General features: G+C 40.2%; 1 protein-coding gene across 1 annotated transcript in view; it reads right to left on the reverse strand.

Annotated features, from left to right (window-relative positions):
• The window catches only part of RPS6KC1 (ribosomal protein S6 kinase C1), a 73627-nt gene that overhangs the window by 47529 nt on the left and 14042 nt on the right, over positions 1-12056 (reverse strand). Inside the window, exons 6-7 of the mRNA XM_031552361.1 lie at positions 8831-8890; positions 7685-8047 (exon numbers count right to left, since the gene is read on the reverse strand). Coding sequence (XP_031408221.1) covers positions 7685-8047; positions 8831-8890 — 423 coding nt within the window. The remainder of the gene's footprint in view (positions 1-7684; positions 8048-8830; positions 8891-12056) is intronic.

A 12056-nucleotide genomic window follows, 5' to 3' on the forward strand; every position in this document is an offset into this window, starting at 1 on the left:
ATATATTACCCACCTAGGAATTCCAGATATTCCTTCTGTCACGTCTGACCTCCTCCAAAGCACTCCCCACCCCAAACAGCAAGTTCCCTACCTAACCAGCTGCTTGACCAGGATGTGCATATTTCCACAGAAGAGGTAAAAAGTTAGCATCACTTGTCCCGGTCCTTTGTAACCTCCATATTCCAAATCTTCCTGCTTTTTTCTCAGACATACTAAAAATACATGTGGGCTGCCTTTGTTTAAGAGGGTATCAGAAGCGATTTGCTCCAGGAAGGAATGTCCTCTTGCAGGCTACAAGGAACTTGTGGGAGACTGCCTGTTGTGCTAACCCCAAACTCGATGTACTTAACAATTTAAACGGTAAAACTTTCTCTAAATACTGAAATCTTCAATGAAACATTTATAATTGCCAAATCTAATAGCTATAATACCGTTTTTATTTTTAAAAGTTTCTTTATCTTCTTCACAGTCTTCCTGCACATATCACCCAGCTGGATCGCTGAATTTTTCAAAGAATTGCTCTCTATAAAAATGCAAGGGAGTAAGCCTTAAAAGATTTATTTCTTCTCACAATGAAAAGAGGTTTAGCAGCACCTTCCTTATTAGTGGGTAGCCCAGCTGTTATTTTTGCCTAATTGGTTCAAGAGGACCTCTGTTCTTCTTAGGGCAAACACTTCTTACATCATGTGAAGCTGACTCCTTTGTCCATATTAGCCAAACAAAAGCTCGGGCCCACTGTAAGTGACAATGCAAGTCATAATCCAGCACAGATTTGTGACCACTTTGGACACACTTTTATAACCCCAACATTTATTTCAGGAATGGGAAGAGCTGTGGATTTAGGAACAAGTCTCCAAACTTTCACAGGAAAGTAGGTAACCTTTAATTTTCAAACAATTACTTAAGTGAAACGTGGCAGGTGCTGGAGTAGATGGACACCTCAGCATCAAGGAAAGATGCTATAGATTTTAGCAGCAGGTGGCAATTCGGATTTGCAAAATAAGCCCGCTGGCTTCTCATCTCCAGTATGCTATATATTAAATTCATGGTGATTATCTTTGGGGTGGTGGCTAAATTCCACCACTGAAAAAAAAGACAGTAAATATTAAAATAAATAAAACCGAGGTTAAGCCTATTATGGTAAAAACAGTTTGAAGTGATTTTTTTCCTCCTAAAAGAGGTTAGGATGCACCATATTTCTCAGACTTATTCTTTCTCCTTCCTGAAGGCACCGGAGAGTACTCTACTGTCCTTTAAAATCTCACAAGCTAAAGCATAACTGTGTGACAGTGAGTAAACATGTAAGAATTCTTCTTCCAATTTTCTGATATGCTCCGTATATTTTGTACATTTTCTTTATTGTACATTGCTCAAAACACTTACAGATCTTTACTCCCTGCAAGGTTACCAATTCCATTTGCTGTCACGAATGTAAGGTTACAAGCCAGTGGTGTGAATATTTACGTAAATACTCCCTTGGAAAGAAAATACTGGCGTATGTGCAAAAATTAAGATTACACAGAATAATGGTGTGGACAAAATGCGTTTGTATGACCAGTCACTAGGAGACAGTAACACTCAACATCATAAAAAAGTAGTTTTCCAGAAACACTAACCAACAAACGTCTGTTTATTCGTACAACCTCATGTTAAACACACAAGAGGGTAGTTTTCCTCATGCATGTGTGACTAACCGGAAAAAAAAAAACTAAAAGGAATGGTCATACAGTGCTACAGGGAAGAAAAGATTAATTTCCCATCCATCTGCTAAAACTTCCAGTCTTCAGCTGCAAGGCATTTCACCAAAGTAAGACCTCACAACATGAGAAATAACCTTGAACACTTTCCTGTAAAACTACTCAGGAAAAAGGAAAATAAACCCGTGACTGCTGTAAGACAGGATAAGCAATGGCATCCTAGCACAGAAGGGGAAACAAAATGGTGACAGCAGCAGCTCCTCCAACACATGGACCACAGAAATAGAAAAGCACTCCAAAAGCAGTGAAAGAATTTACACAGTCCACCACCATGAAAGAGAGGAAAAGACTTTCAAACTTCTCTATGCTCTTCTTTCTTAGCTAAAAGAATTGGCCCTTAATTCACCTACACGGCCTGAGGCATTTAATTCTGCAGTCAGAGACTTCAGTTAGTTTTCTCACCTGGACAAAAGTACCACCACCTAGGTCATTCTGATGTGTTTACACTGCGCTGGAAGAAGTGTGGCAACCACTAGGGGTCTTCTGATAGAAGATTAAAAACACCACAAAGCAGAAGCAAAAAATTAATACACATTGCTGCAGCTAAGTGCTGTCTAATGACAGCCCAGACAAAAGGCTGTGCAGGTAGGAAGAGAGATCTATCAGAGAGGCTGGGTGTGATCAGCAAGCTGGTGAGGAACTGCCATGAGGACAAACTCGGAAATCTTGGGAAGGTTGGATCAACACCAAGCCAACACTGCCCTCCGAAAGAGGGAAGAAAGTACAGATGCTTACGTTCCACCTTGACACATGTTTATTCACTCCATTACAATCAAGTGCTATGAGACCGCATTCAATGTCGCCTCTGCGACATGCCCTATACACTGGCTTAGTTAGCACCACAATTTACCCATACATGTACTGTGAGGATACCAACCTGCAGAAGGTAAACCCCAGATCTTTCTCGGCATTTTCTGCAAAGAAGTCTTGAAGTTTAAAATGGAACCCTGCCTTGAGTATTCCTTTACATAGCTGAATCTGGTTGTATTTACATACTAGACTTCACCATACTTTACTAGCAGATGCCATATTTTACTGCTTAGCCGTGATGGTGTGTCTAAACCAGTATGTGTGCATACGGAATGACTTCAATCAGGGTGATCTATCCAACATCTGCCCTGCAGTTACAAATCCTGTAGCACTAATCTTCTCTGAGGCTCTATATGGTCTGCAACAGGCTTGGAAGTCAGCACATTTCAGTTACGAATAGCTCATGGCCCATATTAGCAAGAATTTCAGCATCACTGAAAGCACACTGGAATTAGATGACTTATTTAAGCAAACCACAATATTTTCAATATTCCTTCTTAATCCAGCTGCTTACCAGCAGACAAGTACTGCTAAAACAACTAGTCTGTTTTAGAACAGAAGCTGTAATGTCAAGAGGTAACATTTTGCACTGTTGCTTAAAAAGTCAAATCCAAATGGTCCTATAGCATCCTCCTAGTCTACTAGGATATAATGGCTTTTCAGCTCCTTTGGAAGGACCTAGGGCAGGACACTCCTGTCTTGACTGGTTCCAAGCTCAGTGGAAGTCACAACAAGGAATAAGGAGACAGTCATGATGCACCATCTGAGCACAGAGATCTGAGATGGGCTGGGAGAAAATCCCAGTTCTGCCAGTAACACTGTCATTAATCTTCCCTGGCAGAAGCCAGCACAACTCTCTTTCCCTGCAGACATCATCATCTCCACCATCTCACAGCCCAAGGTGTTCTGATGGGTGGTTAACTCCAGGGCTTTGTCTTGCAAAAATTAACTGTTCCTCATCTTTTCAACAGGATCTCAAATATGTAACATTAGCATAAATAGTTCTGCAATTGGAATGCAAGGATCCTCATTTGCATTTGCCTGATGCCAACAAACTCACCCTGACACCTCTTAGAAAAAACAGGTCTATTGTTTCCTCAAAGATGCTCTCATCTTGCACAATCACTGTGTAGCTCAAAAACTGCATAGAGACTGTCACTCTCAACAAGAAATACTACTCATAAGACTTTACAAGTTATATTCCTTTAACACAGCTACTGCTTTGTACAGAAGTTGGTTTCATAAGTGTTATTCAACAAACAAGCAAAGGTTCTTTTTAATCTGGAAGCCAGAAGCATGCTCATAGAACAGCCACGGCTTTTCTCCTCTTTTCACAAAGCACTGTCTTTCTGGCATTCTGTCAGTCATGCTCCTGTTTGCATTCCTGGCTCCATCACAAGCTCAGATCATAGTCCATCATAATTCCAGTAATTAGAAACAAGTCGGTTTGTTTTCAGTATATCCAGAAATATCACCTAGCTGTCTAAAGTATTCCCAGTATTTCACTGTATATGCATTTCTGGGTTAAAAGTCAAAGTCATTGTATCAAGGTTCCAATAATTTGTGTAATTTCTGTTCCAGCTCTGTTTACTGGATAAACATGAAAATAGCACGGAGCAGTGAGAAATCGACATTCACAGCCTGCTTTCAAAGACACCAACAGCTTATCTAGAAGCTGTAGATAACCAGCACAAAACACAAATACCTGGGAAACATACTTGTGGCTGCAAAGCTGACTTACGTACCATGCACTTCATGCAACGAGGTTCACACTGCTTAGCTGAACCACTCTCATACAGTAAATAACTATTAATTGTGCTTAGCCACAGCTGCTACACACAGGAACACAAACACCCCAGATCTATCACAAAGCAAATGGATAATACACCTTCAGATGTTAATATGTAACAAAGAGCCTCATATGCAACAGTCTAGGAATGGACACCTTTGTTTTCTAAGCCACAGGGAACAGAGTTTGTACTTTTCTACACGATACAACTATATTGCTGTGGTGGTTCTTGCTCCATCGCGTGCTTGGAGTGATTGAAATGCAGCAACATGCAACAGCATTAACTATGTTTTTACAGCCGAGATCCATAATGGATACAACTACAGAATGGTAGGAGTTGAAGAAAGAGGAGCAATTCACACCAGAAGGAGCAGGACTCCCTTCTTTACTCCAAAAATCCTCTTCCATAATTTCAGCCCCCTAATCAATTTTTTCCTAACATAAATTACTTTCTGCATCAAAGTCAGGAAAGCACTAACTTTGTATAAAACACAGTTGGCTTCCAGCCTAGAAGTCGGTGGCTTGCAATCGATAAGTGCATTTTTTCCACCACTGGGCCTGAAGCAATGCATTGACCTCAAAGTGCTCTGACATGCTAACAAAACAAATAAGCAGCTATAACTGTGAATCAAAGTTTCTATCAATTAATGTATTTATTTTCTAGTATGATTAAAAAGTATGAAAATTTGATATTCTTAAGCAAGTCAGGAGTACTCACTCCCAACTTGAATTCCTGAAGGTTTCAGTTTCTGGAGAAGTAGGCTCAACCAGCCTACACTGCCTGTACAGACCTGCTCTATGAAAGCGCCAAAATCCCGCACACAGCAGACCCCAGAAAACACAAGAGGGATCAGAATCTGTGTATTTCAAGGAAAAAGAAAATGATGGCAATCATTCCTTATGTGTGAACGTGAGGGACTGAAAGTCCACAAGAGACTAGCAGAGGAAAATACACACACAGCATGCACAGTATAAGTGACAGCACTATGCTTCTGAGAGTACAGATAGTTAAAAATGAACTCAAGATGGACACTTCTTCGGTGTAAACCTGTGCAATACCTCATCTCACCCTGTAGAAGTACACTAACTCAGAGAACTGAGGTCATTGGGAGCATGACAGACAAGCTGCCCCAGCTGCCTTAATGGAAGCCTGCTACTCCTAACTAAACAATAAGTCTGTAAACTCACAGTAATAAACTTACTCATACGTGATTTTGAAGACGTAACTTAAGAAATAAGAACTTCTTGTGCCAAGCCTAAGGGAGCGGCTGGCAACAGAGAGATTTATCTTTTAGATATGCCTAATCAGTGCATGGAGGCATTTCACTTCCACAGTAATTCTCAGAGAAGTTTCAAACACAAGGGCTGAATGATGGTTCTTTTTTTCCTCTGGTACGTTACTTACATTTTCCAATTATAAGTGTCAATTTCTATTTCCTTGGTGCCACCATGTGGCAAAAGCATGTACTGCCATTTTACATGCAAGAGCCACTTCCAGTTCGATCTAAAGAAAAGCTGCATTTGCAGACAATACATGTCTGTATTGAAAAGTACAATCACTTTAGATTGGTGTGTAAGTATGGATGAATGCTGTGTTTCACTTTCAGAAAATACATAGGCTAATTTAGACAAAAAAAGGATAAAAATATTAAACGGCAAAAGACAAGAGGCATTTGGCAACAGCTGCACCACCCTCATCTTAGAAACAGGCACGTTATTATCCACGTGAACAACAAAACCAGTATTGCTGAAATGATAGGGATGAGAGTTTTTTATTGCAACATACAGTGAATATTCACAAACCAATGTTAAACATACCACCCTCAAACTAAATGTATAAGAGCTAACTCCTGGCTTTTCTGTTATTTCAGTTTTTTGTGGGGGGGGTTTAAACTGTCTTTATAGATGATTAAGCACACTTTTTAAGCTCAGAAGAGAACACAAGATGAGCTGGATTCATGCAAATCTAAGCTAAGTGCCCAGCAGAGGATGACCATCAACTTCCCCTCCATCTTCACATCCATGCAGAGTGATAGAGAAAGGAAAATGATGAGATGTCTCCCTAGAACCAGTCTGTACACATTTCTACTCCCAAGGGAAGGAATTTTGATTACATGGACAAGCCATGACAAGCAGCAAAGCAGCAGCCCTACTGACACCACTGGGACAGCAAAAAACAGAGGTGGATTCACTTTTGCCAGAAAGTTAACTGACATTTTATGTAAAATGCACACCTCTAGCCTTCTTCATTAACTCATTCATTATTTTCTGCTAGGCCCCCATTAAAGCAGCTCAGTAGGTTAAGTTCCATTCCTACAATTGTTCACAGGGCTTAGACCACTGCTGAGCTCTGTACTGAGATGGAGAACAGGATTCTACTTGTACATGCTTCGGTACATTAGCATTTAAGTTCAGCTCTGGAGCAGCAGAATATTCATGTGCTGTATGCTGTTAAACAATGCCACAATTCTAATCTCACTCATTTGATCTGTGTCAAACAGAAGCACACAATACACAGACCTTGAATTCACTCCAGGAAACAACAGATCTCTTCCTGTGGTCATTTTATTCTGTTGTCGAACAAAATGCAAATACATGAGGTTATCCCTCTAGATTCTCAAGAACTAGAGATGGAAAGGGATAAAACTATCCCTTGACTGACAGGATGCAAGGAGACTCTACAGAAGTTTACACAGAGTTGCACTTCATCAGTTAACAATGGCTTTTGCAGATATACTGATGCATCAAAGTCTTCTGAAAAAAATCCTGTTCTCCTCCAGCAGCATAAGCATGTAAATTTGTATGCATCTTTTAGCTAGAAAAAGGAGAACAGTTAAATGAAAGAAGCAAGAGGCTGTGAGCCAAGAATACTTCTAATCCTGTTGTGATTGAAAAGTTAACCTGAGTCTGCCTCTCCCCATGTGTAAAATGGGGATAATTAATCCTCACTTAACCATGTACATTAAATACTGTTTCAACAGTGCTGCAAGTGCCACATATTAATTAATGCCTAGGTAATAAAAAGGAAAGAGACAAAAGTGGAGCACTTTGCTACTTACCTGCAAGTCAGAGGTCGTGCTGCAATTTTGAGTAGGAGATATTTGGCACTTGGAAGATTAGACCCTAACTTATTATTCAAGTCTTAAAGAGAAAGATTTCTCTCTGTCTTGCAAGCACAACAGCTATCAAGTAGATGAAAGCCAGGCACACATTTTTCTGCATTTCATATCACCTCCGTGCAACACGACAAGCAGATGTAACTAAGGAAATACCATAATCAAATGCACAAAACCAAATGTAAAACAAAACAATATGGGAAGATCCATACCTTGAACACCTTCCAGAAGTAAATCAACACCCTTTCTATAAAAGCTGAAGGCAGCTTCATAGTCTTCTTCTTCCTCCTTTTTCAAGGCCAGCTTTATCAACTCGCCTGCTTTCTCTAAGTAATCTTGTTTGCCAGGCTTGGGTTTTAAGCTTCCAGAAAACAGACCATGGCTCTCCCTCTCTCCTTCAGGTTTGCTCCACTCCTGCTCAGATGCCACAGTGCTTTGTACTGGGGGCTCAGAAGTAAGGCAAAGGCCAACAGCTCTACTGGGAGAGCTGTGGTTGGATGCCATTCCATCATCTAATTCAGCAAGAGAGTCTACATCGACTGTCAAAGAGATCAGGTCGCTGTCACTGGAGAAGCCTGAAAGCATGTTAAGACAGACATTTGTTACTCTACATTATATACCACAGGAACATTCAACATTCTTTATCACATCAAATATTTTAGCTTTCTTTTCACCTTTCCAACTTCCCAAGACTTTGCGCACAAAAATTTTCCAACTTAAAAATGGCTTTTGAGTAACCAGAGATATGGTTTTTTTAAAAGTTAGCTACAAACTCTGCAGAGCAATTCTTCAGTTTAATACAGGGAATGAAGAGACAAACATCTAACACCCACCTTTAACCTTCAAAGCCTGCTCACTGCTGGACCCCAGGAAACTAAACCTCCCTGTGTAAGTGCTGTTAGAATAGCAGAAGCCAGATCATTGTTGCAAGATCTCTGCATATACTGTTTTAAATCAGTAAAATGAAACATCCCAAAATGATTCAATTAGGACTTCAAATTCACAGAGTTTGTCAGCTTCTGCATCACGCAGCACTCTAATTCATGACTACCATATATACTATTCTTTCATTGTTAAGATGTGGTAAAAAATGGATTAGGTTATACCTCTTTCACTGGAATTTCACAGCTTTTATTTTATTTTACATCTGCCACAAGCATACACACTTACTTCAAACTGATCTTCAGTAATTTCAAACTACAGAAACCTTGAAGAGTTATTTGGGAATAAGTGGCAAAGATATTTTACATGCACACCATTCCATATGAATCATCATCCACATAAGGTGTCCATCCATAATTATGACTTTTTAGTAATTCAAATTCCACAAAAGTAATTGAAACAACTACAGAGCTCACCTCCACATTCCGACTGGCTTGTAAGCGTCACATCATCGAGTCCACTTAAGTCTTTCCGAACTGAAAAAGAACGATAAAAATGGTTCTGATATCCTTCTGCACGACAGATTAGATGCTCACCTGTCATCAAAAATGAAAGATATGACCCTACTGCAGGTAAAAGTATATAATGTGAAACTGCTCTTGAACTGGCTATCAGAGATATCCATTTGGTAGCACACCATTAAAACTGACAGCAAAGTTAGACTTGCCATTTCTGGCTGCCGACAAGGTTAAAATCAGAACACAGGCATTTGCTTAGGATGGCTAACTCAAACCTCAGCACTCCAACTCACCTAATTTCAACAACAGTAGGACTTTAATCCCTATCTCACACCATTCCAATAATTTACAGTTAACAAGACTTACAACAGAAGAGTCTTCAAAGCTGGGACCTACGTCTACAAACTAAGAAAAAAAATGCCAGGTTTCAGTCTCAAAAAATGTCATTCCAGAATAGTACTCTGCATGAGACATATGGAGCGAGCAATGAATTTGGCAGTGCCACCTGGATATCACGTAGCAGTTTGTTTTATCACCTTGGCACATGTACCCACTGAAGCAATAAAACAAGCAAGAAGGTCAAGGCATTTAGCTGTTTGTACAAGCAACAAAAGTAAATTTTGAGCTAAAACCGGCTGTCTTGTTTTCTTCTGTATTATCAACAGAGTCAAGAGTTTATGCACGTTATCAGGAAAAGTATTCTGACTTCTTCAAAAAGAATGCGTAGCAGCAAGGAGGTGACTCAAAAGCACCTAGCTCAAACTTTCATTTTGATTTTGCAACTCTGGACTTTGGGGAAGAAGGGAAGGCAGTGAGGTTTACAATTTATGGAAGAGTAGAAAGAAAGCTCTCATTCACTAAGCACTGTACAAATGTTGCTTCTCCAGAGCTAGCAAATCATTCAACCTGAGTGAGAGGAAAAAAAAGACAGGAAGAAGAACAGATTACCAGTCATTACTTGGTCTAAAATCAAGCCATGATGATATTCAGTGACACAAGACGACTGGAGAATATGGGAGTGCACAGGTGCTCTGAAGATATTGCTCCAGATCTTTTCAGGGGAGGAAAATTTAGCAGTGTTTACACTGAGAAGAAAACTTTAGTTTCATGAATACATAAAGAAGGTAACCTCACAACAGACCAGTCAGAGGCAGACAGAAGATTCATTAGGATATGAGTGATTAGGTATCATCTGCCCAAGCTAGAGATAACAAACTTAAATTTGGCTGTTCATGACTAAATTTATGAAATAACATTCAGAGGTGCCAAATGTTTTTTCTTCAGTGAAAAAAATCACAAGTTAGGGAATCTGCACATGCAAGCAGAGCTGACTGATGGATAAAAGGTACAGACAGAGCGAATGAATGGAAAAGAGACCCTTGAAGGTTCCAACCCTCGGCCATGAACAGGGACTGCTCCCACTAGACCATGTTGCTCAAAGCTCCATCTAACACCTTGAATGCCTCCAGGGATGGAGCATCCACAGCCTCTATGGGCAAGCTATTCCAACACCTCACCACCCTGTGAGTAAAGAATTTCCTCCTACTATTTAATCTAAATGTACCCTCTATTAGCTTAAAACCATTACCCCTTGCCCTATCACTATCTGGCTGTGTTTTGTGGAAAGGGTGCACTGGTCTCCCAGACTATATGAATCAGGACACATCTACACAGCATATTTCAAACAGAGCTGTCTCCTGCAGCCGACTTGACCAGAAGCTGCATGAACACAGCTAGCATGGCACAAAGCCTGAGATAACAAATTTTGCTTAGGGGCGTGGTATAAAGCCCAGTTCCATCACCACACAAATCGCAATCATACGGCTTTCAACCAGCATGAGGGGTAGGAAAAGTCCGAACTGCATCTGCTTACTTCTGGAAAGAAAGCATGAACATGGTAAGACCAGAAGGAAGAAAAAAAGGGAAAAATAAGATGATTTTCCAAGGGGATTTATCTAAAGAATGTGGCAATTGGTGGAGAGGGGGTTCGACAGATGACCATTATCCCACATATCACAGAATCACAGAATTGTAGGGGTTGATCTCTCTAGAGATCATCGAGACCAACCCCCCTGCCAAAGCAGGTTCCCTACACCAGGTCGCACAGGTAGGCGTCCAGGCGAGACTTGAATATCTCCAGAGAAGGAGACTCCACAACCTCCCTGGGCAGCCTGTTCCAGTGCTCCGTCACCCTCACCGTGAAGAAGTTCTTATGCACATTCGTGCGTAATATCTAGAAAGGAAGACGAGTGACAGTCAGCAAGATTAGAAAGTACTGTGATGCTCTGAGATCTGCCCTCTTGAAAAGCACAGAGATCCTTGTAGAAGCATTTAAAGCATGAACTGCCAAACTGTTAGAGAAGCAAACAATATTTATTGTTTATTTTGGTTCAAAAAAAAAAAAAGCCCATCAGTTTCCTTCTTCTACCATTAACATGCATGCATTCTGCAGAGTGATCTTTGTCTTAAAAGAACAGGCAAAACTGAGAAAACACAACAGACCCTTATTAGCAACCACCAACTTCTGTTAAGCAAACACAAGCCCCTTCTCAGTAGGACAGTTTGGAGGAACAGTGCTCATTGGGAGGCCATGTCAGCCCACAAAAAACAGAGAACTAACTAGTCCCAGTTAGCTATGACAATCAGACTAGAAGAATAACATGCAAACAGGGAGAGGACTCAGAGCCGAGTATTGCCACTGCCATCTAGAGGCCTTAAAGACAGCTGTTACTTTCTCTCCTAAATCCCATTTGCCAACATTTGGTTTCAAACTTAAGAAAGTATGAGTCACAAGACATTAGTATACTTCATATATGAAGTATACATGTATTACTTAAAAACTTAAGTATATCTGTTATAATAATATATACTTACATGCTGTTACTCTCTTTAGCAAATCCTATTTGCCAACATAAGGTTTCATACACAAGAAACCGTGAGCATAATTTTTAAGTATATCTTCTGGATTCTACTGAGCAGTTAAAGCCTGGTGGCATCCAGGGCACGAATAGCTGAATAAGAACCCTCTGAAATGAATACAGCAGTTCAAATCTTAGACCAATTTCTCATGCTCTGGGCAAATTCAAAATTACCTTTATATTTATTGATCAATCTCAAAATGATTTTAAAGTTGCCTGCAAATTTCTACCAGCAGAGACTTAAGACACAATTCATCATGAATGCC

The sequence above is a fragment of the Meleagris gallopavo genome, chromosome 2 (assembly GCF_000146605.3).
Source record: "Meleagris gallopavo isolate NT-WF06-2002-E0010 breed Aviagen turkey brand Nicholas breeding stock chromosome 2, Turkey_5.1, whole genome shotgun sequence".
In the NCBI taxonomy this organism is placed as follows: Eukaryota; Metazoa; Chordata; class Aves; order Galliformes; family Phasianidae; genus Meleagris; species Meleagris gallopavo.